This window comes from Lissotriton helveticus, chromosome 8, assembly GCF_964261635.1.
Source record: "Lissotriton helveticus chromosome 8, aLisHel1.1, whole genome shotgun sequence".
NCBI classification, from domain to species: domain Eukaryota; kingdom Metazoa; phylum Chordata; class Amphibia; order Caudata; family Salamandridae; genus Lissotriton; species Lissotriton helveticus.
This window is the reverse complement of record NC_136069.1, coordinates 207,895,775-207,923,308: the sequence shown is the minus strand read 5'-3', so window position 1 is coordinate 207,923,308 and position 27,534 is coordinate 207,895,775. Positions and strand designations below refer to the sequence as shown.

Genomic DNA, 27,534 nt, shown 5'->3' with positions numbered 1-27,534 from the left:
ACTTCTATTGGCCAGGTCTCTATAAAGACGTTCAGGAGTTCTGCGCACAGTGTGAGGTTTGCCAACGAAGAAACACCCAGCGACCCCCGGCAGCGCCCTTACAAAGGATGCCCCTCATAGGAGTGCCGTTCGAACGTGTCGGCATGGACCTCATCGGGCCCTTGCCTAAGACAGGGCGGGGATATTTGTATGCCTTGGTTGTAGTGGACTACGCGACCCGTTTCGTGGAAGCCTTTCCATTGAGAAACACCACGACAGCTGCCATTGCCGAAAAATTCGTGGAACTATTTTCACGCGTTGGGTTTCCCAAAGAAGTGCTGACGGACCAGGGGACCCCTTTTACGTCAAAACTGATGAAAGAGGTATGTGCCTCTTTGGATATCAAACACCTTAAGACCTCCGTGTATCATCCACAAACGGATGGCTTAGTGGAGAGGTATAACCAAACGCTAAAACAAACATTGAAGAAAATGCTGACTACCGAGGGACCCACCTGGGATCGTCTCCTACCCATTGCCCTATATGTTATACGGGCACAGAAGCAAAGCAGCTTAGGGTGCTCTTCCTTCGAGCTTCTGTATGGGAGACTACCCAGGAGTCTCCTCGACATCACCAAAGAGATGTGGGAAAACGAGGCATCCCAAGACCTGAAGAACATGCTGGAATACACCTCGCATCTAAGAACCAGACTAGGCAAACTCCGAGAATTGGCGTATTCCTCTATGGAGCACCAACAGGAACGGTACAAAAAGGCCTACGACAAGGGTACGAGGCTGAGGACCTTAGCGGTGGGCAAATGGGCCCTTGTGTTGTTGCCCTCTATCAATTCTAAAACCAAAAACGAGTGGCAAGGGCCCTATCAGGTTATAGAGACGATAGGAAATACCACCTATCGCCTACGTCTCTCACCTACCAAAACCCAGACCTATCACATCAACCTCTTGAAGGAGTGGCTGGGTACAGTTCCCCGAGCAGGCCATTTTGTGGGACAGAACGATGTCCCGAGCACCTCCACTCTGGAACAGCTGGTTGTGAACCCTGAATTAAGCGCCAAAGAAAAGAAGGACTTAACAGAAACCTTGAAACCTTATGCAGATGTGTTCTCAGATGTGCCGGGTAAAACGAATCTAGCAGAACACCGCATCGAAACACGTCCAGGAGAAGTGGTGAAACTGAGGCCCTACAGAATCCCCGCTGCACGGAAAGAAGCTGTACGCCAGGAAGTCCAAGAGATGCTCAAAATGGGAGTCATCCGCCCTCCCAGAGCCATTGGTCCTCCCCGATTGTCATGATTCCCAAACCGGACGGAACCAAAAGGTTCTGTATGGATTTTCGTGCCCTGAATGCCGTCTCCAATTTCGACACCTACCCCATCCCTAGGGTCGATGATTTAATCGAGAAGATTGGCGAGGCTAAATACATCACAACCATCGACCTCACGAAGGGGTATTGGCAAGTCCCCCTCCGTGAGGAAGATAGGAAGAAAACGGCCTTTGTGACAGACGACGGGGTGTTCGAATTTACAGTTCTTCCTTTCGGTCTGCATGGGGCGCCAGCGACGTTTCAGCGTCTGATGAACCAGGTTTTACAGCCCTACAACGGCTTTAGCTCGGCTTACTTAGATGACATTGTCATCTATAGTCGAGAGTGGGAAGAACATCTCCTTCACTTGCAAACCATCCTTTCAGCTCTTCGCAGAGCAGGACTCCATATCAACGCAAAGAAATCGCGAGCAGCGTTCCAGAGCTGTAAGTACCTAGGATACGTCCTCGGCGAGGGAACCATTGCCCCACAGAGTGAAAAAGTGAGAGCAATAGCAGCAGTCCCGTTTCCCAGCTCTAGGAGAGACCTTCGAGCATTCCTGGGATTGGTCGGATACTATCGAAGATTCATACCCGGTTTTGCTGAACTAGCAGCTCCATTGACCAACATGCTCAGAAAAGAAACCAGGAGTCAGGACTTTAGTCAACCCTCTGTGGAGTCGTTACAGGCGTTCCAAACCCTGAAGACTACCATGACCACCGCTCCCGTTCTGGTTTCGCCTGACCATAGGAAACCTTTCATCCTGGCCACAGACGCTTCCAATCAGGGGATAGGAGCCGTACTGTCTCAGATCAGAGAGGGGGTTGAACATCCGGTGCTATTTGTCAGTAGGAAGCTCTTCCCCAGGGAATGTAGGTACTCTACTATCGAAAGGGAGGCCTTAGCTATAAAATGGGCCATTGACAAACTAAGGTATTATTTGGAAGGCAAACCATTCATCCTACATACAGATCACGCCCCTCTGAAATGGATGCATCAACATAGCGCTCATAATCCACGAGTTTTGAGATGGTTCTTGTCCTTACAACAATATTCCTTTACGATACAACACCGTAAAGGGAGGGACAATGCGAATGCGGACTTCCTTTCCCGCGTGTTCCCTCTCCCCGAACGGGAGAAGCCAGGGGGGGAGGTGTGTCACGGGTCCAGCCCCCAGGAGCCTGTTACGGAAGACTGGTGGTTCCGCCACCCCCCTTTCACCCTGCACCTTTTCCCCACAGCCACAATTCGGTACTTGGTATGGGAACCCCGATGACATCACGAAGGAATGGTCCGAGGAGAATGAGTGCGGCTCCTTTAAGGCTTGGGACCTTGAGCACGGGACTCCACCCCTGATGACGTCAAAAGCAGGAAGTACCGACACGAAGGCGGACGGCGATTCCCAGGCAGCGGAGGAGGACGCAGGACGAGAACGAGGACGAGAAGAAGACGGATACGACAAGCCAGGAGGACCACGGTTGGACGCTTCGCCCTGCCACGCGCCCACGGGAAGAGCGTGGCTGCGAGAGGTACGGGGCCGGGTCGCGGGCTGGGTTGGGAGGCGGAGGCAGTCACCCCCGTAGACATCTCCCGCAAAGAACCCTTTCCCCGAGCACGAGCACTCCTTGTCACAACCAGTATCTCGAGCACGGTGCACTGGGTGCGTTCCCTCACTCCCGGCCCTTGTAGACATTCCCGAGTTTAGTGTATAACTCGTTGCTTTCTTTTCTTTTTGGGTACACCGCGAGACGCCTGGGGCAACACCTTCCTGAAGTGAAACTACCAAGACCACAAGGCATCGCGACGGGTCCTCTTATCCAAAGACTTTACTGTGCTATCCATGAAACAAACCTTCATTCCAATAAAACCTTCCTTAAAACCTCTCTTGAAGGCACCGGTATTTCTATTTGACCCTCCAGAACCCCCTCAGGTGGTCGACATCCCTGTAAACCCGGCACCCCCGGGACACCTAATTAATCCCACCGAAAGTCAAACCGAAATTAAACATACCACATAATGTCGGAACCATACAGATTACTGCTGACATTGGTTAATCTGCTGCAACCACGTAGTACTACATAATAACCAAACCACTTTTGGCAGCACCTTTACTCAGAACTTTATAACTGTGCTCGGTATTTTATGAAACCTAACAGACTGATGGGATCCATGTACAGCGTACATATCCTAACAAACCATGTAACCACCATTTTATGAGTGGATAAATTGTGTATTCTGTAAAGTGCTCTCATACCCACTGTCATGTTCGCGTTATATACAGAATTTGGACAACGCAATAATACTGCATGCATGTGTGGTATAACTGTACAGGTTATAGCTATGATTTTCTGCCCTGGGATGCCAGGAAAACCGTGGTCCAAGCTCCAATTCTGTAGAGACTTGACTATGATAATGTCTTGTACCTTGGTTTACCGGATTACCTGATCCAAAAACTTCAATAGGTACAGAACATAGCCAAACGCCTCCTGTTTAACCTGCCTTAATGCACCTCATTATCTCACTTCCATAACCAGGTTAATTGGCTGCCAGTGAAGAAGAGGGTTCTTTAAAGGACTAACAGTAGCACACCTAACTTTTTTCACAGGAATGGCCCTAAACACACAGGACTGATTGATCCCATACTGTCCCAATAGATCTCTGAGATCTCAATCATCCCTTCTGTTGTTTATCCCTCCTACCCGATTACCAAAATGGGGCTGCTCGGCCTGCTCAGTTTTAGCTGCCAGACGTTTGAATGCTCTCCCTTCATCCCTGACACGCATCTAGGATATTAAAACCTTACGTAAGCATCTGAAAACCCATCTCTTCAAAGATTAAGCATGTCATCCTTCTAGTAGTAGTAGCTGCACGCTTTATAAGTCCACATATTCATTCATCCAATAATACATAAGCTGCTGAGTCCAGACGGTTAGGCATTATACCCACGGTTCGCTAACCAGGCATATACCCGACTCTTATTGGAGGCTGTATGGACAGGATGGTCATCTGACTGATCTAACATTTGTCCCCACTGTGTGGGCTGTGCAGTCATTTGTTCAGTTGTGTTCTTGAATTTCTTACAATGGACCTCAGATATTTTTGAATTTCTTTGAGAAACCTCTTGCCATGTATACTGCTTCCTTGGCCAGCATGCACCAGTTCATATTCTGGACCCACTGTGATATCTGGGACACACCCTCACTCTCCCATAGCCTGAATACACTGGCCAGAATGAGTGCAAAATTGTAAAATAACATGGTATACATTGGCATCGTTTGATCCCCCCAGATCTCCAAACATGCAACTTGTTTATTGAGCTCCCATTCCTGGTCAGTGCTGCCTCAAACCGTCTGATGTACCCATGACCAGAAATATTTTAGCCGTGGGAATTCAAGTTCAAGTTCAAGAATTTGTATAGCGCGCTACTCACCCAGAGGGTCTCAAGGCGCTTGAGGGAGGGTGGGTGCATTACTTATCGAAAAGCCAGGTTTTTAGTTGCTTTCTGAAGGAGAGGTGGTTCTGTGTAAGGCGGAGGTGAGTGGGGAGAGAGTTCCAGGTTTTGGCCGCTAAGTAGGAGAAGGACCTTACTCCCATGGTGGATCTATGGATGCGCGGAATTGCGGCGAGGGCTTGATTGGATGATCGTAGTTGGCGGGTGGGTGTGTAGAAGGACAGTCGTGTGTTGAGGCATTCGGGTCCTAGGTCGTAGAGGGCTTTGTGTGCGTAGGTGAGGAGGCGGAAGGTTATTCTCTTGTTGACGGGGAGCCAGTGGAGGTCTTTCAGGTGACTGGAAATGTGAGCTTGACGGGGGATGTCCAGTATGAGTCTGGCTGAGGCGTTTTGGATGCGTTGGAGTTTTTTCTGTAGTTTGGCTGTGGTTCCGGCGTAAAGGGTGTTTCCGTAGTCCAGTCGGCTTGTGACCAGTGCGTGGGTGACTGTCTTTCTTGTTTCGGTGGGGATCCAACGGAAGATTTTTTTTTTTTTTTTTTTTGAGCATGCGTAGGATGTTGAAGCATGAAGATGAGACGGCGTTGACTTGTCTGGTCATCGAGAGGGAGGAGTCTAGGATGAAGCCCAGGTTACGTGCGTGATCTGTAGGTATGGGTGCTGTACCCAGGGCCGGTGGCCACCATGAGTCGTCCCAGGCAGAGGGGATGATCCTAGGATGAGGACTTCCGTTTTGTCTGAATTTAGTTTTAAACGGCTGTTCTTCATCCATTCGGCTACTTCTTTCATTCCTTCGTGTAGATTGGTTTTGGCGGTGTTTGGGTCTTTGGTGAGGGAGAGGATCAGCTGGGTGTCGTCTGCGTAGGAGATGATGTTGAGGTTGTGTTGTCGCGCGATGGATGCGAGGGGACTCATGTAAACGTTGAAGAGGGTGGGACTGAGTGATGATCCTTGTGGTACGCCGCAGATGACTTCGGTGGCCACTGACCTGAATGGGGGGAGGCGGACTCTCTGGGTTCTTCCGGCGAGGAACGCGATGATCCAGTCCAAAGCTTTTCCTTGTATTCCGACGTTGCTGAGGCGTTGTATGAGGGTGCTATGACAGACTGTGTCAAAGGCGGCGGAGAGGTGAAGTAGGATGAGGGCAACTGTTTCTCCGTTGTCCAGTAGCGTTCGGATGTCATCTGTGGCAGCGATGAGGGCGGTTTTGGTGCTGTTTTTGGCTCGGAAGCCGGACTGTGAGGGGTATGACTATTGACGGCTTTCTCAATGACTTTGGTAGGGAATGGGAGGAGTGAGATTCCCATAATGTGCGTATCAATGTGCCTCTTTGGTTACACCCTCTTTGGCATTTATATGTTTTTAACTTACCCATCTCAAAAGATGTGATGCTGGCTTAATAGGCTATATGTAGTATTTTTTTGCTGTAACAAGTGAAATCCAGATCATATTGCGACCTCTCGTAGGTATTTTAGGGCTTCTCCCCTGTCAGTATCTTCCATGATTCCCAGGTCTTGCTCCCATTTACTTGTAAGTCCACCTAGTGATGTCTGACAGTTACTATGCAGCGTTCTGTTAACCTGTGATATTGTGTGTCTATGTAAAGGAGGAGCCACCACTCTGTATTCCAGGGGTAATTTATCTGACATGTTTCACAACAGCGCTGAATATATGGCCAGAGTATGGCAGACCTGTAGATATTTATAATATTGTGAATCTGCCAAATCGTATTGAAGCTTAAGTTCGTCACTATGACTTGGGGTCCCCAAATGTCACCTACCTTAGATATGCCCAGGAGGTCCCCTGTGTAAAACCCCTAGAGTATCTGCAGGTCAGCCAGAACTCCAGAGTTCCACAGCAGTATTTCCTGAGTAATTTTATCCTCCCATCCCATTGCTCGACTTGCCCTTTTCCAAATCTTAATGACAGTCACTGTCGTGGTATGAGTTCATCTTGTGGTTCCCCGACCATACCGTTCTCTCCGTGCATCTTGTGTGGACATTGCCTTTCTTTCGGTCAACAGGGCTGCATCCTGTTGCCCTATACATTTCCATTTGTTCACCACTAGTAATTGCGCTGCCCAGTAGTACAATTTTAGTTCTTGGTAAGGCGATACCCCATCTTATGGCCCTCTCATGAGGGTAGGCAGTGAAATTCTTGGTGGTGGTGCCATCTCGGAGTAGCAACCTTGTTGCTGCATTTGCAGAACTAAGGAAGTTTTCTGGGACGTAATATGGTTTGCTTTGCAGCATATATAACAAGCATCTGCAATGCAATAAGTCTTGCCTTAGTTAAATGCAGAGCTATTGGCTTTGTTAATGTAAAAGTAATACGGTGGACAAACCACTTTTTTTCCTATTAATTCACTTTTGTAACAATGGCGGCAAGCTGTGCGGCATGCCGCCGTTACTACAAAAGTCAATAAATAATAAATAAAGCTGCTGATAATTGCTTTATTTTCAAAGGCATGAGAATGTGAGGAGGCAAGATAGCGTCAGCGTGCTTAGTCGCTGACTGAGCACTCTCCTGCACTCCCCTGCTCCGGCTCTCGTAGCCTTGAACGATAATGAGGAGAACCTGCCTGCCTGCTGGACCGGACCGGTACTGAGTAGCAGAAACTGAATGGAACGTCTGTTGGCGATGTGGAAACTGGCCGTGGGAGGATTGAAGGACTGACATTGACTTGCAAACATTCAGACATTTAGACCGGCGTACTAGAACAACATATACCAGGAGACACCGGGTGCTATCTGTGCTCCTGCGGAAAAAAAGTCTGAGATCAGGAATCCCTACATCGGAGACAAACTCAGCGGGGCCTCAGGAGTATCGAACTGTTGTCTTTCCATCCTCACCCTCTGCCCTCTACTTCACTCACTATTCCCGGCTGTGGCGGTGGATCTCCGACTCTGTGACCGGGCTGGTGGAAGGTGAGGGCGGGCGCGGTGTTTGGTGTTGGTGCTCACAGCGACGCTACGTGATGTTACGCGATGGTCACTGCGATTCCTTGTGGGGAGATAAAATGTGAAAAGGCTCAACATCGCTTCTTGCCATTGACTGTATGCCTTCAACAAGTACTTTTAAAAAAACAAAAAACAAAACCGAAGGTTCATTAAGTGCTCTAGTTGCGTAAGTGAGGGGCTCGTCGTTTGAGATCAGCGCTGAAATATCGCTTTCATTTGTAGGGAGCATGCATTGAGCAACAAACTTCCATTAAACTTGCATTAAACTTCGGATATTAAGCATAAAGCGTTACTAACCACGTCTTTGAGATTGGCCCCTGGATGCCTTCCTCCCCCCTTCACCATGTCGGAAGTTACACTTGCAGTTCAAGCATTAAAATGTAACAAGGCCCCAGGGTTGGACAAGATCCCTGGTGATCTTTTCAGAGATGAGCCGAAGATCTGGGTCCCCTACTTGACCGTCATATTTAATGCTATTCTTGACGGTCAAGAGGTTCCAAGCACCTGGCTGGGGGCCGAAATCATTCCGATTTATAAAAAGGGATCTCCGTTGGCCCCGTCAAATTATAGGCCAATCAGTCTTATTGACGTTACTCAAAAAATCTACGCCAAACTGCTTTTGCAACGCTTGCAAGATTGGATTAGTGAGAATAACATCCTCTCCCACCTGCAAGCAGGGTTCCGTGCTAAAACATCTACCATCGACCAACTACTACGGCTCCAGGTACTTTACTGGAAGCATGTGGTCTTGGAAGGGGGTAGCCTCTACCTGACATTTGTGGACCTCAAATCCGCATTTGACATGGTGGACAGGAACCAACTCTGGAGTATATTAACAACAATGGGGATTCCACCCTACTTATGCCACCAATTTAAAAGACTCCATGAAGGAACCTATGCAAAGGTACGTTATGGCAAATATGGCCAGCTGACAAGAGATTTTCCTATTGAGAAGGGAGTTAGGAGGAGGAGCCAAGATGGCGATCGGAACAGTCGCATAACCGCCTCGCTCCGTGATTTCTTCCTCCCCGCCACCTATCCTGTATTTCATCCTGTTCGGGGTGTTCCGAATTTGGTCACCAAGGAAAAGCCTTCACTTACCATCCTGGTCCGGGGCTCTGGCGTGCAGTCATTTCGGCGTTCTGCCCTTGTTGCCTTGCTGGCCTTCCCGGCCCTGACGCCGGGGCCTCGAGTGCTGTGCTTGCCCGGAGATGTTCGGAGTACCGGCGGTCCGGAACCGGTGGAGAGACCCGATGCTGGGAGCCTGAGAGCCGCGGGCCGGAAGCCCTGGAGCGGACCCACCCCCGCGGGTGGGCCACCCCGTATGTCCGATTGCCTGCCGGCCCGAAGAAGAGAAGCCGCGCTGTCCGGCACCCCTCAAGTGGGTAGCCCACTCCTGTTGCTTGTCCCACCCGGGGTCCGGTGCTGGGCTCCCCCCGAGTGTTGTGGGGAGCACACCCGTTCTTCTGGTGACTCTCCTTTCTCCGCCGAGCGCCATCCGCCGCGGATCGGTTGTGTGCCCTGGGGCCGCCGGTGCTCCTGGTGGACTTGGAGGCGCCCACGATGATGGCGGCGGGCGCTGTGCTTAAGATGGCGGATGGCCCCTCGGAGAGTCTTTCTCCTGGAGACAGGGAAGTTGCTGTATTTGTCCTCTCCAGCCCTCGTTTGATTCGGGCGGCCCCTACTCGGAGTGCTGTCTTGTCTGCCCTGGCTGCTCTGGGGATCGACCTGTCCTTGAAATGCCGAGACTTGGAGTCGCGGATCTCCGCCATGGCTGCTCCGCCATTTTGTGATGCGGTGTCGTCTTCCCGAATTGTGATGGTTGAAACTTCTCCGGCTGCTGTGCTGGGATCTCCAGCTGGGTGTTTGATTCTATGGGATCGTGTGGACCCGGTGCCGATGCTGCAGTGTTTCCTACATCCTGATTTCTCTGCTTCGTGCTGGACAGCCCAGATATTGTGCTTGGCCACGTGGATCGTTGAGGTACTTTTGCATTCTGACTGCTGCCGAGTTCTCCTGGTTGCTTCTTGTTGGCCGGGACGGTGTTTTGCGGAGATCCCACTGGCCTTCCTGGACTGGTATGGACCCACTGTATCATTCTGCTTTTCGGCCGTGGCGGAGTCTGGAAGCTCGACTCTTCATAAAAGTGGACAGGGGTGATTGTGCCGGAGTATCTGTGGGACCCTTTTAAATGGCATCTCCAGGCCTCATTATTTTGGTTAGTTCTTGTTTTTCATCCTTGTGTGGGCTTTTTTCAATGTCCTTTTCGACCTCGATTGGTGATCCGTTGTTGCGGGTGGGGTAGTATTCCATGTTTCGATCGCTGGCTCCTCTCCTCTCCTGTCCTTCTTTTTCCTCTCCTTCTCTCTCTTTCTTCTTTCTCTTTCTTTGTTATTATTCCCTTTCTCTTTCTTCTATATTTCGGGTGACTCTGGGCGACAGGCACGCTGTTTAGTGGGGTAGGCCGTAGCCATTACAGTGATGTAGGGTGGGGGGGGTGTTTGTTATTTTAGTTTGTTTTGTTCTATGGTCCCTTTTTCCTTTTTCAGGGGGTGGGCTATGTCCCTTTGTTTTCACTCCTTTGTTTCGTACGTGTCCGCACTTTCTCCTTTTCCGGGGCGGGAGCGCTGTACATGTGGCGTCCACGTTATTTGTTTGCTGACATTTGACCTTTATTTTTTAACCTTTGCTGGGCGTGGGATGTCTTTGGGCTTCGCCCTACTAGGGTTATTAGATTGCGTGGGGGGCTGTCTCCCTCCCGCCCCCCCCCTCTTTTTCTGTATATGTTGCGTGACGCCCGGTAGATATGGTTGCTGCCTCCTCTATAAAATGTAAAATGAAACCTTTCTTATCCTGGCGCTGACTGTTTAACGTCTTTATTTCACGTCTATCCTGTGTTCATTCTATTGTACGCATTGATGTTGCCCCTTTTTTGACTCTCCTGCTTTTGCGGCCGGCCCCTGTGGTTGTAGGCCTGCGCTTGTACTTCTACATGTCTTTCAATAAAGGTTTTAAAAAAAAAAAAAAAAAAAAAGAGAAGGGAGTTAGGCAGGGTTGCGTACTTGCCCCTACGTTATTTTCCCTTTTTTTAAATGGCCTTGTCGATGACCTAATTAGTGTACATAACATTGACGCCCCTAACTTAGCTGGCGGTAAATTTCCTGCACTTATGTTTGCGGATGACACCCTGCTGCTCTCAAAAACATCTATGGGGATGCAGCGGGTGTTAGACCAATTCACCAAATTCTGTAGGAACAGGAATTTGGTGATTAATATAGACAAAACAAAGTATATGGTGTTCAATGCCAGTGCAACTAATTGTCCACGTCCGTCAATGGATGGACGAGCCCTGGAAAGGGTAAATAATTTCACTTATTTAGGTCTGTCCTTAAATGATAAAATGAGTTGGGAAACTCAAATGACTAAGGCTAATCTAACCCTTTCTCAGTCTACGGGGGGGGGATTCTTAAAGTGCAGAAATCTTGTGTCCATAAAGTAGTCAGTGTACCGCTGGAAATATAAAAGGTTCAAACCAGATCATCCACCCTTTACGGGGCGGAACTCTGGGGCTATTGTCCAGCGAGTGAGATTAGCATAACAGAGAATACATTATTAGACAGCTGCTCTCCTTACCAAAAAACACTCCTCTAGTTCCACTAAGGTTGGATATAAATCTGAGGCCCATTGCAGAAGCAATTGCCTCACGCCCGCTCCTTTATTGGCGTAGATTGTGGAGTGTCCCGGAGCTTGAGTGCTATAGAGAAGAACTGAAGATTGTGATGGCACGCCCGGGTGCAGGGAGGATAAAGTGGCTATCCTTTATAAGGGGGCAGGCGTCCAGGATCGGCATGGAGAATCTCTGGTCTAATCCGGAGGACACATGCAAATCCATCTCAAAGAGAACCCTGGCTGAGTCTATAAAATATTACAACTTAGAAGAGGTCCTTCGATCAGCCAGGCCTTCTAGCCTCACTGACAGCTTTCTGGATTCCAAGAATGCCTACAGTTTTGAGAAGGAATTAGACACTATAGAACCTGTCTTCGCAAAAAAACTGTAACTACAGTTCAGATATGGTACACTACCCCTCCACTCTTACACCGATAAATGGAAAATGGGTTTAGTTCGTCCTTGTCCAGGTTGCAATGATCCAAATGAATCCCTAATTCATGTGATCTTGTTTTGTCCTGCTTATTCTGTTAGCAGAAAAAAATGGATCATACAGCTATGTGTGAACCTAGGAGTCAGGAACTATATAGAGTATTTTAGAATTTTAAAAACTGATACTAATGCACTAATAGTTACTGCTATTGCTAAATTCTTGTTTTCAATGTGGTTAATTAGACGGAGATTGATTCGGTAGTAGCAACCTACCTTAATGTAGGTAGACAGTTTTATCTCAGTAATAACTAGCCTTCTACCGTGTTTTAAATTTTTAATCCATGTATTTTATTGTCTTAGTGTTTTTATCGTCACCCTATAAACCACATGCTAACTGATTTACTGCAAATATCTAAAATGAGATGTAACTGTGTATTAGTTTATTGCTGTAAATGTATTTTTCTATTTTTGATGTACTTTTATGGTTCATAAACAAACCGAAATAAAGTTAAGATGATGATGATGATGATTAAGCATTTAAAGTTAAAAACTAAAAAGTAGTGATAACTTGTCCTCTGACGGACCTCTACTCCGTTTTGCCGTTCTGCCGCTGCTACCAGGTCTGCTGGGAAGGCTCTGATCTCGGTCTGATCTCCGCTGTCAATCACTTGCTCTGAGATTTTCGGCGGATGTTTTGGGACCTCAAAAAAAACGTGGTGAAAACGGACCTTATCCCTAAAGTGCGTTACACTACAATGCAAGGGTGGTCTCGGTGGAAAATCCAGGTGCGCTATTCTCGAGGCTTAAGCGCTTCTGCACGAAAGCGCCTGGTGGGGGGAGAAATCAAAGTTGTTCTATCATGCGCTACGAGTACTGCGACCATGACTAAAGCACCTATTAAGTGCCCACAATTCGACAGGCAGTGGGCACAAGTACAAGCAAAACAGAGTACTATCGTCTGCAAGATTAGAATCGGTCCTCTGTGCCAATTGAACTGCAAAATACAAATATATATGATCAGCATATCATATTGAGCATTTTGAGTGTATTAGACCTATTAAACTTGGCAAACTTAGGTCGGACCACGATTAGCTCAGTCACTATCAACCGAACAAAACGAGAAAAACGAGCAGATCATAAAGCGAGAAGAGACAGGTAAAATGAATGGAACGGGCACAGGAAAAGAGGAGGGTGGCCAGCGCGATCAGAATGAGATAGGTGATCAAACCTCGGCGCCAGATCTGTCTATGCCCCGTCCAAACACCCTTGATGTCATGGGAGACCAATGTACGGATGAAAATGATCTTAATGAGAAGGCACTAGATGCACAAGAGGCACAAGAGGGAAAAGAATCGCAAGAGGCGGAAAATGTTTATACATTAAAGTCTATACAACAACGACGAGAGACAAGAGCAACTAAAGCCAAGGAAGCAAACAATAAAGATCAAGAACAAGACAAAGGGAAAGATAGAGAAAAAGATAAGGAGCAGGAGAGAGGCAACAAAAGGGTCCCGGAAAGAGAAAAAAATAAAAACAAAGATAAAGATAAAGACAAGGATAAGTGCAAAACCATGACTGGCAAGGAGGAAAAGGGAGACTTTGATGAAAAATCCCAAAAAGATAAGAAAGTTGATAAAAATGCACTTAAAGCTAATGGCATAGAACCCGAGAAATTGAAAGAAACGGTGAAGGAGAGATATAGGCAGAAGGATAAAGACTCTGCTGAGACCGAAGAGATGGAACTAATGGCTAAAAAAGCAAAACGGCTACAAACCATTAAAGATCTGAAGGCAAACGCAAAAGCAACCTCGTCGGGGCAGACAACCACACTGCAGCCTAGTATTTTAAATATCTTTAGCCCACTATCCAAAATGGGGGCAGATAAAGGGCCAAGTCTAGAGCCAGCAGCCCAGGTTCAGGGCGCAGTGACACAGAGGGGGGCGAGTCAAAAACTTGCTCCTGGAAGCAATACTCATGTAACTTCGAATTCTCCCCTGGACAAATTGCCCGTGCTGGAAATAGATTCACATTCAGATGAATCTGCCGCAGACATTTACGAGACTGGCATCTCGACTTCTAGTGAGGCAAGCGAAGTTGACAAAGGCCAATTTGAAGATCATGATGTATCAACCCAGGAAACTTCAGGTGGTGCAGGTACAAAGAAAATTAGCAATCCAGGACAAGGAAGCACACCAAGGAAAAAACTTGAGAAAAGCAAAATGAGGAATAAAAGACTTAACAAATCTACTTATGAGGAAACCACTGATCAAGGAAGTAACCCTGAATCCGGTAATCCTCGAAGAAACTTAAATTCAAAAAAACTAAAAGAAACAATACTGGTCCAAGAAAGTGGGGAGGATTCAACTGGGGATACCACCCAATATGAAGAAATGGGAGAGACCCCCGAACCGTCCTTGAAAGATATATTAAGTTCAATAAGGAATCTTTATAAAGACGTAAAAACAGATACTCAAAAGAATCATTTAGCCATCCAAAAGCTACAGGGAACAGTATCCAAGGTCGGCAACACCTGCCTAGCAATATCCGACAGAATGGTATCAGTTGAAAGACGAACTGACCATCTGGAGAAGGACGTAACGGATCTTCGAAAAAAAGAGAAAACGCAAGAAGGCATTATACAGGACCTATTAGCAAAGATAGAGGAGCAGGAGAACAGAGCTAGACGAAACAATCTGCGCTTTCTGGGGCTCCCGGAAGGCGTAGAAGGCAATGATCCTAGGGGGTATATAATTAGACTTCTCAAATCAGCCCTTCCTGAGCTGCAAACCTGGGAATTAGAGAAAGAAGTCCAACGAGCCCATCGTTTCCCCCTGACTCAGTCCAAGCAATCTCATAACCAACCTAAATTCCCAAGGGCAATGTTGGTGTTCTTTGGGAATTTCTTATTGCGGGACACTATTTATGACCTGGCCAGTCCAACAAGTAAGAGGGAATTTAATGGCACCACATTCTTTGTAAGACCAGATTTTGCACACGCAACCGTTGAAAGGAGGTGGAGGCTGAGGCAGCTATTTACTCCCTTCGAGAAGATCTGTGCTAAAGTATTTCTACAGCATCCTGCCCGACTGAAAATAGTTTTCAGGGGAGCAACCCGTAGCTTCACCAGCGAAATACAGGCCGAACATTATCTTAAAGAAATCTCTGAAACCGCAAAAAAATAATTTTTTAATATTAACAAGTACTAATATTTGTCTTAATGAAGTAGATCGAACTATATATACTACCCTAATAATGATCTATGTGGAAAATATGGGGAGATTAATACCATTTGAGAATCATATATGAAGCAATATATGATTATATTATATAGGAGTAGAATTCCTGTTATGTTGTTCTCATGGACCTTCTCCCTCTGTAACAATAATGTTCAAACAGGGTTGGGGCGGGGGAGTGCACTGAGGCGTAACGATCAACGGACGCCCACACCTGGATCCGGCTGGACCCAGGATGCCTCAGTGGGAGGGGAGGAGGGTGGCAGGGGGGAGGGTATCCACGGGTGGTAGGGGGGAGGGATCGGGCGATGGCAGGGAGGGGGGTTGGGATGGTCTGGGCAGTGTTGGGGGGGTGTAAACTCAAAAAGGAGAATTCATGACACTATTGCAATTGTAATCTGGCTGAGGTATATAGTCGTAACAAGATATGTATTCAAATGTGTTTTCAGCATGTTATACGGCCTGCTGAATATAAGGAAGGATTTAAACCAGAAGTATGTCTAAGCTTAGGATTTGCTCTTTGAATATAGGGGGCCTAAATGACTGGAAAAAAAGAGGTAGACAAGAGGAATTTGTTAAATTCACACAAATGCACATTTTGTGTTTGCAGAAGACCCATCTGCCCTGGGAGAAAAAGCATTGGCTAAACTTAAAGGGATTTGAGACTCTTTCTTGTTCCTCCCAAACATCTACTATTAGGGGGGTGGCTATCATTAGCAAGACGTGTCTGGGGGGAGCAAAACGATTCAAGGCAGATACTATGGGGAGGTGGGCATTATGTGAAATGAATCTGGGCATCACCATCTACTGTATTTATGGGGCCAATAGTGATGACCCTGTTACCTTCGACCTTATGGAGAAGGAATTGACGAGCTGGCCGGCACCCATAGTGGTCTGTGGGGATTTGAATATCTCAGCAGATTTCGTAGGGGGAACCGTATATACTGGACGCAAACCCCGGGTATATCGGGCAGTATGCTCGATGATGCATTCACATGGGCTGAGGGATGTTTGGGGGAGCATTGAACCAGGCAATCCAGGCTTCACATATTTCTCACATCCATTCCAGAAATACTCTAAGTTAGATTCTTTTATGATTACCGCCACCAAGATTAGTACTGTTGAAATCCGTAAATTGCCCAAGTTAATATCAGACCACAACCCATTGTTATTAACAATAAATGTTAACAGGCCAGCTAGAAAACTGAGACCTTGGACGTTCGATAGGAAGCTCTTAATAGACAGTTCCTATGTAGCACACATTAAAAATTGGTCACAGGCTTTCTTCGATGCAAATAGATACAGCGCTACGCGAAATTCTGTCTGGGATAGCTACAAAGCTGCTTTAAGGGGAGAAACTACCAGCTATACTTCTCGCTTAATCTAGAGAGGGAACAACTAATGAACAAATTATCGGTCGCCGAGGAACAGCATATGAAAGATATAACTCAGGGAAGGCAGGGAATAGAAAGTCTAGAAAGAGTTAGTATCATTAAAGCCGAGATACAAAAACAATTGGCCAAAAAAGCATCTGCAGAATATCAAACACAAAGAAGGAGGCTGTATGAGACGGGGGGAACAAGCTGGTAGAGCATTGGCACTTCGTATTAGACAAGTCGCGTCGAAAAATATCATTACACACATAGAAGAGCAGGGTATGAGCTATGAGGAGCCAAATGGAATTATAAATGTCTTTCAAAGATACTATCAAGCACTGTATCAGGAAGAGCCGGTTACTGAGGACTCAATGACCGAGTGGACAGGACAGGGAACCAAAGTAGCTCAGGGTGATAGAGAAATTCTAGAACAAGCCATCACCTCGGACGAACTTTCGGAGGCCATACAAGATCTTGCCGCAGGGAAGGCTGCTGGCCCCGATGGTCTACCACTGGAATTGTATAAATATGTATTTGATGAAACATCCCTACTTCTGTTAGACTTATTTAATGGAATAATAAATACAGGCGTAATTCCGGGGTCTTGGATGAGTACCAACATCGTGGTGTTTCATAAAAAGGATAAGCCCAAGGAAAACCCCGGCTCCTACAGGCTGATATCCCTGATAAATGCAGATAATAAATTATACGCTAAGATCTTGGCTGCCCGTTTGGGACGGATCATTGGGACCTTGGTCTCTCCCTGGCAGCATGGATTTATTCCCGGTAGGGGAACCACGGATCACATTAGACGAGCTATCACGCTGTTCGATATCCATGCTGCCGGGGAGGGGGGGGTCGCAATGATCCTTCTCGACGCAGAGAAAGCCTTCGACCGCGTCAGATGGGAGTTTCTTTGGAGGGTGCTCGAAGAAAGGGGGTTCGGTCCAAGGTTTCGGGAGGCTATTCCGGCAATGTATACTACTCCAGTTGTTAAGATTCAAATGATGGGTGAGAGCTCGGAGAAGATCTATATTATGAGGGGGACTAGGCAGGGATGCCCGTGCTCACCCATCCTATTTGCACTTTATATCGACCCTCTAATACGCCAGATAATGAACAACACCGTAATTAAACCGGTAGTCACGAAAAGTTTCCAAACAAAAATCTTGGCATATGCCGATGATCTGGCGGTCATCACTACCGAACCCGACGTGGATATGCGCGAAGTGGTGGCAATCACTAGCCTATTCGGGAGACAGTCAGGATATCGTTTAAATGTGGGTAAGACCCAGGTATTGTGTTCTAAGAATATAATTAAATCAGACTCCAGATACGTCGATTCCGTGGTGTATCTGGGGGTAACGATCAACGCACAGACGGAGCGTATAATTAAAGATAACTTTATCCCTCTCATGAAATCAATGAGGGTGAATCTGAAAAGAATGGATACATTGGAACTCTCAATAATAGGGCGTGCCAATGTCATTAAAATGACTATGTTCCCCAAGGTATACAAATTCCGTGCGATCCCCTTTAATATAGGGGGGGAAATTATCCAAGAAATAGAAGCTATCTTCATGAATTTCCTGTGGCAATATGGAAAGATCAGAAGATCTATGAAACACATGTCTTTGCCACAGGAAAGGGGGGGCCTGGGACTGCCAAATCTTAGATACTATCATTGGTCTTGTCTCCTCACGCAGATGGCTATATTATTCGACCCCGTTGGAAATAGTGCAAATACCTCAAACCAAAATGATGCTATCCCCTCTATCTTTGAGTTGTTGCTTGGCAGCGAGGCTACCGGGGTATTACTAAGGAGAACAGAAAGAAGGTATTACAAAAAAACAAGATATAAAATACTTGAAGGGATATGGAAGGTCTGGGCTGCAGCTCAGAAAGCGTTGTCAATATCTAAATACAATCATCACATCCCACTTTGGAATTCTGGTCTCTTTCCTAACCTAAGTAATGACGGGGGTTGGAGACACTGGGAGCGACAGGGCATCTTGACACTGGGGCAAGTTATGGTAGGGGACGAGTGTAGATCTCTTGAAGACCTGAAACAAAGGTACTCCCTCCGGGGTAATCAAGATTATAAATATGCTCAGATGGTCAGCACAATTAGATCAAGAAGGCCTCGTATTATTTTAAACGAGAGGTGTAACATATTGGATTATCTGAAGGGGGGAGACTTAAGAATCAATGGAGTATATAGGCTGTTTGTGGAGGGATCGCAGGATGACATGGGTAAAACCGAGGCAGCGTGGGCCTCTAAATTGGAGGATCCAGATATCAACCTGGATAGAGCCCTTATAATGGATGGAAGATTCTTACGCTCCTCCAATCTAAGAGCTCAGCACTTCAAAACATTATTTAACCTGTACTACACCCCCTCCAAGCTCTATGATTGGGGCAAGAGGGTGGATCATAACAGTCCCAGATGTTCTAAAAGTCCGGCTGACATCATCCACATGTTTCATCAATGTGAGAAACTTGGATCAATTAAAAAGGAAATTGAGGCATTCTGGGAAGGGCTGTTAGATGTTAAAATAACCCTGTCCCTAACACTCATGATCATAGGATGTGAAAGCAAACTGAATCTAAACATTGAGACTGAAGCTCTAGTCTTTATCTCTACCACCGTACTTCACATCTTAATCTCAGCTGCCTGGAAAGATACTGAGGCCCCAACCTTCCAAATGTGGATGTCCAGATTCTTAGGAATACATAATGTTGAGGCGGCCCTGTACGAACTTAAGGGTAAAAAAACAAAAGAATTGGGACTGAAGATTTGGGCACCAGTGGCTGCTTGGCGGGCAAACGGAGTGTAGCGAGCTAATCCGGCCCTCAAAAACGTCTCAAAATATATGATATCGCATGTAACTGGTTTATTAACATTTAAAGGAATCAATTTAATCAGTTATTAATGTATGCATGCTGCCAAATCGATCTCTGCATTACCTCTGCCCTTATAATGATGGTTGATTGTATGTCTTCTTATGTTGTCTTCCTTCCTCTAACCATGTAAATTGGTTTTCATTGTGTTTCATGAATTCTTAATAAAAAAATAAAAAAATAAAAATAATAATAATAAATAAAGTAAAAAGAAAGTACGTGGTTTGCCCACTGTATTACTTTTTCAACTTGCAAAGTCAATAGCTGTGCATACAAGTAATGCGAAACCTGTTGCATTGCAAATGCTTGTTTGAAAGGGGGGGGAGACGCCAAAGGCAATAACAACAAATACAAACCATCTTAGGGGAACAAGACCACGCATATCTCACCAGATGTAAAATAAAAACAGTTAAACAACGATAATACCATAAGCTAAGAGTTCTTAAGCTCACAGAATACATACCTAAGTTACCGAAGGCAGCTCACTGGAAACAAAAAGGGGAGAAGCACCAAGTAGCCATGATTAATGGCAGCGAGCTAGAGGACAGCCGGGACGAAGCCTCCACATATATCATCCTCCCCATCAGGCAGCGCTACTCCCATGGCCTGCTGCACACAGGCCCCTGTAAAAATGCTTGTCTGCCTCAGACTGAAATAACAGCTCTACCAAACCAAGGCAAGAAAACAAAACCATTGAATAAATAAGGCACACGGCAGGTGCTGCTCGATGCGGTTTAGGAGGGGTGTTCTTTGTAGGCAAGGCAAGAAAAAAAATCGTATGGTCGTTGTTAATACATATAGGTGCCTGGTGAGCGCTGGTGAATGCTGTGTTGAGGTGGCAGGAGTGTGTTTTTGAGGCAAGACAAGAAAAAAAAAGCATTTGAGAGCTGTATTAAATAAATAAATAAAGACCATGGTGAACGGTGCTCAATGCTGGTTGGGAAGTGGGAGGGGTGTTCTTTGCAAGCAAGCAAAGAAAAAAGTTAATTATATGGGTGCTACTAATAAAGAAATAAAGGTAGGTGAGAGCAAGATTTACAGCCCTGTTTACAACGGAGCTCTGTACCACGAGCACTGGTCTCAAGTGCTCCAACTTAGAGACGAAGATAGTGCTCACAAACACACAACACATGTAATAGAGGCAGTCTTTGAAAATGGGTGGAGCTTAAAAGCCCATATCCTGACTTCTGCATGTCTTGCAGATACAGCGCAAGCGCTGCCTAGGCGAGACCTAAACATGTTGGCAGTTATCTTTTATAGCGCTGCCTTCCCCATCACTGATAGCTGCAGCTTTTTCTAATGGAGCATGTCCACCTTGTATTCTATAAGGATCCGTCCTGGATTCTGGTGCGTCAGTGCTTTAGTGTCTTCAGTAATGAAAATCCCCAAATATTTGAATCCCTCAGCCGCCCATTGCAGTGGCCATGCCCAGCCTTTTGAGAATCCCAAGCAGAGATTGGGTACCATATTGATTTTTGCCAATTAATGTTTATGCCTGAGTGTTGTATGAAATCTGCACCATTTCCAGAACCCTGGGCATAGAATGCAAGGGGTCTACCAAATAGAGAAGAATATCATCCAGATAAAGGGAGATGACACCCTCCCATCTAATACCATGAATGAGGGCATTCTTTCCTACCCGCTCCGACAGGGGTCCTATCACAAGTGCTAATAAAAGAGAGGACAGAGGGCACCCTTGTCTTATGCCACGGTCTAGCCGAATCTCTTACGATAGCGTGCTGGTTACCCTTACTTTAGCCATTGGGATGGCATATAGCAATTGAATCCACCCTCACAATTCCGGGCCGAAGGCCATACTGCAAAACAGTCATCAGGTTGTGCCATTCAAGAGAAACGAATGCCTTCTCAGCATCAAGGGACAAGGGGTTCTTGCATCAGCTTTCTCTTAGGCAGGACCCTGTAGAGGCATCTGAGGTTATGCCAGGTAGATCTGTTTACAATTCTAAATTCCACACCCTGATTGACAGAGTCTGTACAGGTGGAGATTTAGAACTGTAGAACTAATTTACGATGGTAGAAAATGAGCCAATGGGGCAGATTTTCCACTGCAATAAATTTGAGAATATGCTAGAGGATGGTGCCTTTTACGCGCATAGTCAAACACAAGGTCTGTGGTTTTTCACAGGAACATGCTGCATACCATTCCCACCATGGAAACAAAAGTAAAGGTACCCCTGAGAAATATGGAGTAACTTTATTTGCAGTGTCGGAGGGAAACACTCCCATCATAGGCATCGCTATACTTTTCTGGCATTCTTCATTGTGAAGGAGGTAACATTCCCTCTTTCTGACACCTGGTCTAGAAGACAATATTTGTGTGCAATTGTTAATATTAGTTTTGGCTCTTTAAAGAGCAGTGCGAATCCTGTTCAGGTATAAACACTGGAAGAGCTCACTTAACATGAGTAGGATACATACATGCTCATTATAGTAGTATTTCGATTCTGCACATTGTACATCTCTTATGGTTGGTGAAAGGGTTTAGTCTATAGGACGATATTCTCTTGACAGTATAACATTTAACCATAGATTAAAGGGAACATTCTGCAGATCCACTTAGTATCGCAAATAGCCGTCAGTGTTCAAGAGACTTAGGGACTAATTACATCTTTAACTGGAATACTGCATAGGTATTCCCTCGCCCAGAAGCATTAATACCAGGAGTACCCACAAATCAACAAGGTGGTCTTTGATTTACCGTTCAGGGTCAGCAGGCAGATGATAAAGCAAGTAGAAAACCGGTCTAGTAGCATGGAGTGTATTTCAGAAGCAGCTTTTCTGCATCATTTTGAGCCTAGTGTAGTATTTTATTTATTTTGTTAGAAATCCTCAGAAAACCCTTCCTACTTTCAACTGGTTAGACTTCATAACCGTAACATTGTTTAGGAAAGCGAAAAAATACTTTTTTGTTTTTTGCAAGTTCTGAAGGAATTGAGGGGACCAACCCACTCATGTGGTCTTTCCATGTTAAACCTGCCTCCAACATGATACCCAGGTTTCCAACTAAGAAGACATTAGGTCAAATGTGGATACCATGCGAAGTTGCACAGTTCAAAAGAGTTCCGGTCAGAAAGTAGGACCTCTGGTTATCCCTCTTAATTTTGAGTAATTTCGCATGCATCCAAGTGGCACTGTCTGAAGCTTTGATGCAGGGCATACTAATCAAAAAAGCAAACCTGCTGTATATGTTTTAGAGAACCACGCTGTTGTAAGTAACTAAAGCAGTGCAAGGGATGCACCTGTATTTCCCTGTGGAGGCTGCAAAAAGCAATCATTCATCCAAGGGGGATGACCGCTTGCATTCTTGCCACTGGGTGAGGAACCCCTTTACTTGGACCTCTGTCAAGGACTAGATGCTGAAAAGGTATTCCAGGTTTTCTTAATTGCCCAAGAAAAAAGTGACTCCTTCCAGTAGCCACACTGCCTACTTGTACTAACTACATATTAAAGGTGTCCATTGTTTCCTTCAGAGGGTCCCTGTTAGGAGGAAAAAATACCAAGGGCAGAAAAATCCCTTCTTGGCAATCTGGTGAGTCTTTGATTAGAGGTGATAAATAATACCTGTGTTGATAAACGAGACACCAAAACCAACTTTAATTAAGGTTGAGAAAGATCCGGGCATATAAGTTCCAGAACTAGAACTTCAGGCAAACAGAAATCCAGCTGAAAAACTAGAGCAAAATGCAGGAGCAAAAAAAGTAAGAAATGGGCAATAAAGGCAACGGAAAAAAGGGAAACAATTGTGTTGTCTAAAGGCTAAACCCTTCTTATGTATGGTCAGATCAGGAAAATGGTACGACAGAAAAAAGGTCAGCACCAATTTTCTTTGGAAACGTCATCCAACAAACCTTGAGAAGGCAACCATCATGGATAGGAGTAAACTTCAGGCTTGCCATGGCCCATAAATTTCGTGGAATGGGGGCTTTAAGGCACACACAGAAAAACTGATTTGACATTTTTCTACTCCACACATGCTTGCCAATCTCTTGGGCCGACATTCCGTGCAAGCCGTGGAACAATCCTCCAGGCAGACGCAACTGTGGCAAACCTGCAAAAATAGCTTGGAGGAATATGTCTCGCCGTTCACTGATTTCGGTAAATGGGACGCAAAGTCTTACTAACATTCTCATGCTTCTTTTAAGTCTCCTGTGCAGATGTAACATCTCTTATTCTACACTAACTGCACCCGACATGCAAACTTCTACCATTGATACAGTTTAGTAAATTTATTTCCTGGTAATAACTTAAGAATGCCAACAATTTTCACCGGATAATTCTATACATATTGTTATTCAACCATTCACGGGTGCTAATAGCTCACAAGATGCCTTGCTTAACCAAGGGCAAGAAATACTGGAAACAATTATGCTAATGGCATTCTTTTATTATTTCTATATGTGTCCTAGCCAAACATCTACTTACATCCTAGTGATCTTCAGTCCGATTCCTCAAGAACTATGTCTAGATTCACTTGGAAGATTCACACCTAATGATGATAAGGCAGATACTTAATATAGGTTTGTTTAATTCTGATCCACACAATTGTGTCGCTGCTCCTCCCAATCTGAACTATGACCTCTGCCAATTAATACCTAAGCCTGAATGTCTACTAAATCGTTGTTAATGGCTTGTTGAGCTGCAAAACACTGAAATATATTGATTTAGAGGGTCTTTTGAACTATGCATTTGTTCTTTCATTCAACAAGCATGTAACTATTTTGGATCTCTGTATATTCCTATTCTATGATACAGCAAAAGTTCTAATATCCTGCTACCTACTGGATGCCAGTAATGGATTTAGGCTCTGAAATGGCCCCCAACCATTTTTGTATCTGGGCCGCATTGGTTTGCAAGCGATTGCCAGATACGAGTGTGAAAAAGGATTTTCTCCTCTGTTTTCAGCAAAGTATATGAGAACGTGCATGCTGTTTATTTAAGGTGGGACATGGGGGTGATTATGTTGGCGGGCGGATCAGCACTGCCCGGCCGGCGGTGGCGATCCACCCGCCTTCACAACCACATTTACCCCCCACCATATTACCATGGTGGGGGGTATCGTGGCGGACAGAAAGTCCGTCCGCCGCTTTTCCGCCGGTCAGTAATCATCACTATTGTATGCCGGGTGGAAAAAGACAACAATATGGTGGCAGAGCCTTGCAGGCACCGCCATCCATATTACGATGGCAGCGGGGATATGCCTTTCCCACATACGGAAAATCACTTTTGGGGCCTGTTGTGGGCCACCGGGGTCGTGGGGGGTGTGCTGCTGCACTTGGGGGGTACCTATGGTACCTCCCGACGTTGGAATGCTCAAGGTGGCAGGCAATGTCCGGTGCCTGCCACGTTGTACATCGCAATGCTAAACATGGTTTTTAACATTGCGTACAGTGCTGCAGCCAGCAGCACCGTCCGCAATGTTAAACTACCAGGATGCGCCCGCCAGTGTGGCGGGCGCATCCTAATATGGCGGGGGGGACCGGCACACCTATGCCTAATAGGCCCCATAATCATTTGAAATAAACTTGTGAAGGCTGTGTATGGAGCTGTAGGGATCTAAAATGCTTTTGTGCAAAACCAGATTTCAGTACTTGAACCATGGCATGAAGAATCAGTTCACCAAATATTTACCATCTTGTGGCAAAGAATGATATTGGAGAGAATCCTAGTTCCCACGGTTACTTCATAGTTAAGTCATTTATTATCACATTATCCAGTGTGGTGTATTTGTAAAGGGTCACACATGTATTAGATTGTAAAGGTTCTGTTCATTATTTCTGATTACTTGAGACTTGCTGAATCCCCCCTGACACGTACCAGCTATCCTAAACTGCATGCCTGTTGAATAGCACACAGAGGTGAGGTTCTGCAGGACTGGTTTGGGAAATGTGCAGTGTCATTGTTTTCCTTGTTTATTCTACAGATACAAAACATACTTCGTTTTTCATAACCAATTTAAAAAACATTTTTATATACTCCTAAGGAGACGCACATATTTTACTTACCGCCTTGCAAGTACTTTTTTGTACTATGTCGTAGAACTTCTCACTGGAATTGGTAAATTGTATGTTAGAAAACAATTAACCTTCCTATAGCACGTATCTTTAGCACTTTGTAATTTCAGTATTTTCTCTCTTTTTTTTAAGATTGCTTCATTTTGTAGTTAACTCTGTGAAAATGCTAATTCTACCTTCATTTTTTTCTCTTGGCCAGACTAATTTTATACATTGATATCTCGCCTAATCTTCTACCTCTTTCCATTTATCTTGAATAGCCTGAGACAGCAGCGACACTGAAGCGTACCATACAAGCTTTGATGGATCGGGGAGCAATTGTAAGGAGTCTGGAAAACCTGGGCGAGAGGGCGCTTCCATATAAAATCTCCAAACATAGCATGCGGCACAGCAGAGGAGGGTATGTGTAAAAAAACACAACTTGCTGAAGATGTGTCTAAGTAGTGCTTTAACAGACTGGTTGAATATCTAACATCTTATATACTGGTTCCCAAGAAAGAAATGGGTTTTGTTATAAGTCCAGCGTTGATGCTGATTCAAACCATGTAATTCAAATAAAGAAAATGTAGACATTGTTAAGTGAGGTCTAATCAGGCGGTAAGTGGCATGAATCTATTCAATTCAGAGTCCTGGTAGAGTAAGATTTGGATACCACTACTTATAGGTGTTTTATTTCAGTGGAGGAGATGTTTATTTTAAGAGTCTTCAACTTAATCAACAGAGCGTCTTCCCTTGATGCATTATGTGTTTGTTGTGTCTTTTTTTGGTTGTTTGCACGTTATTTTTAGCTGCTTGCTTCTTGAGGGCCTGATTTAAAGTTCTTCTTGGGGACAAACCCTGTACAGACTAGTCCAGATGCCACACACAATTTGATAGGCAAATGTTTTGTAGCAAACGGGCCAATAAGAGACTCTGCTTTTTACCAGAGACCAGTGAGGTGTACCAAGCTTTGTGTAGGATGCCTCTAACTGCTGCGCATGGGTCATTGGGACCATTTTAGTATTCTTGAGTCATGAAAAGTATGTGGTGCTTAGTTTGATCTCTGCTTTCCTTTCTAAGGAGCTGTGCTGGCTGAGTCTAAGAACTGTCCAGAGGACCTTGGAAATGTCTGTCTGTGGCAAGCGAGTTGATTAAAAAACAGATGTGCACACTCACATGCACATTTATTTCTCTAACTTTTATTGATTTGCTATTTTGTTGGCATTACAGTTCAACACCCCACAGAATATTAAGGTAATTACCTCTTTGAAAACCCCATATGCTGATAGACTGTCTGCAGTTATCCCTCAGCAGCAAACTTTGCTGTCTTGCGGTATGATTCACTCAGCTTATGTGCATGTCTGTGAAATTTACCTGCCACTGTCATCATTTACAGAAGCAAAATAAAGAATAGGGAGATTTGCGCCTTGTAAATTGAAATTTCCTAACAGAAGTTCCACTAGTAGGTGGTGTTGATATGTGAGGATATCTATTCATAAAGGTGGGCTTGGGGCTACCCAATGTTGGCCCACCTGTAAAGGTTTATGGACGTCAAAAAATTGTACGATTTTGTATATTCATAAAACAGTGGCAGTTTTCCATCCTGAAAGCATTTGGAATTTACTCCTGTGAAGGGTAGGATTAAATCAATTTTTTTGGTCAAAAGGGGGACAGAACTCCTCCATGATTGATAAGGGTGTAAGGGAATGAAAATTCTCTGTGAAGAAAGAACAAAATTTACATAATACAAATGCACTGCGGCTTTTCATTTCCATATACAAAACATTGCCTGTACTTTTCAGTATGCATAAATGCAATCTTATAGGAGTACACTTAGTACTCTGCACCAGTTGCAGATTCCTGGAAGTCCTCCTAAAATTCTTTGTAATTTCCATGAAATTCAAAACAAAGTTCTACTCAGTGTGTCGATGTAAGACTGTGTGAGTAGATTTCCAACTTTCAAGTCTGAAGGTTTGTGAACCTGGCCCTCTGTATTAACTGTTGCGCAATTTGAGCTTTCTCACAACAACTCTGGAATACCTGCGCGTTCTCTGCCCTGATTTTCATTTCTGTTTTAAAGAAGACAATTTGGATCACTAAAAATTTAATTGTAACAAAAATAGGTTAAAATCCACCAGACAACTAGTGGAGCTTTATTGATTAAAAAAAGAATAATATTTTTGGAAAAATGCAACCTTTTTTGAT

At 45.2% G+C, this 27,534-nt stretch overlaps 1 protein-coding gene across 1 annotated transcript in view; it reads left to right on the top strand.

The window, feature by feature from the left end:
* Positions 1–27,534, top strand: part of MRPS6 (mitochondrial ribosomal protein S6) — a 198,544-nt gene that overhangs the window by 103,689 nt on the left and 67,321 nt on the right. The window contains exon 2 of the mRNA XM_078656929.1: positions 25,611–25,750. Within this exon, the coding sequence (XP_078513055.1) occupies positions 25,611–25,750 (140 nt within the window). The remainder of the gene's footprint in view (positions 1–25,610; positions 25,751–27,534) is intronic.